General features: G+C 40.3%; 1 protein-coding gene across 1 annotated transcript in view; it reads right to left on the reverse strand.

Annotated features, from left to right (window-relative positions):
- The window catches only part of LOC119590427, a 21,897-nt gene that overhangs the window by 11,090 nt on the left and 10,093 nt on the right, over positions 1–714 (reverse strand). The window contains exon 7 of the mRNA XM_037939094.1: positions 24–156. Coding sequence (XP_037795022.1) covers positions 24–156 — 133 coding nt within the window. The remainder of the gene's footprint in view (positions 1–23; positions 157–714) is intronic.

A 714-nucleotide genomic window follows, 5' to 3' on the forward strand; every position in this document is an offset into this window, starting at 1 on the left:
GGGAGGAGAGGGAACTCGGTGACTGTCTTGCAGGTCGAGCAAGGGAGTTACGCGTGAGAAGAGCCTGGAGGTGCGGTGTGGCTGGTTCGCCCCCGTAATGGGTACTGAGAATTCCCTCGATGGCGGAAGTGACTGCAACCTGTCTCTTCTGCCTTCCTGCAAGGTGTCGATGGAGAGACAGAAGAAAGAAGAAGGGGGACTTTAGTCAAATGTTGCAGTGTAGTGAAGAAGAAAAAGAAAGAGAGGGAGTGAAGGAGCGTGGAAAGAAGGGCGGAGTGTTGATGGTGGTCTCGTTGCGTGAGTGTTCGTGGGTCATTAAGAAAGAAAAAGAGAAAAAAGAAGAGAAAGACTGATGCCTTTATAACGAACGCTTTTATGTGCTGTGTGTGGGAATGGCAGAATTTGAAGAGAGTCTCGGGTTGTTTTTGGAGGAAAATGTAGAGAGTCACAATCGAAAAATATTCAGCATGTAAAGGAAATGCAAAACCGTCGGACAGGGAAAAGAAGGGTTATTACAACCACAGAAAGAAAATTGGATTTTTGTTTGAAAATACGAAAAATAACAATAAGATAATAGATAACTATAATAAAAACGGATTTTTTTTTTAAAGGAAAAATAAAAATAAAATGATAATCGAGAAATAAGAACATTTTTTTTATTATTATTCGTGAAAGTTAATACATTTCAATGCATTGCATACCTTCTTCTCAACA

The sequence above is a fragment of the Penaeus monodon genome, chromosome 27, assembly GCF_015228065.2.
Source record: "Penaeus monodon isolate SGIC_2016 chromosome 27, NSTDA_Pmon_1, whole genome shotgun sequence".
In the NCBI taxonomy this organism is placed as follows: domain Eukaryota; kingdom Metazoa; phylum Arthropoda; class Malacostraca; order Decapoda; family Penaeidae; genus Penaeus; species Penaeus monodon.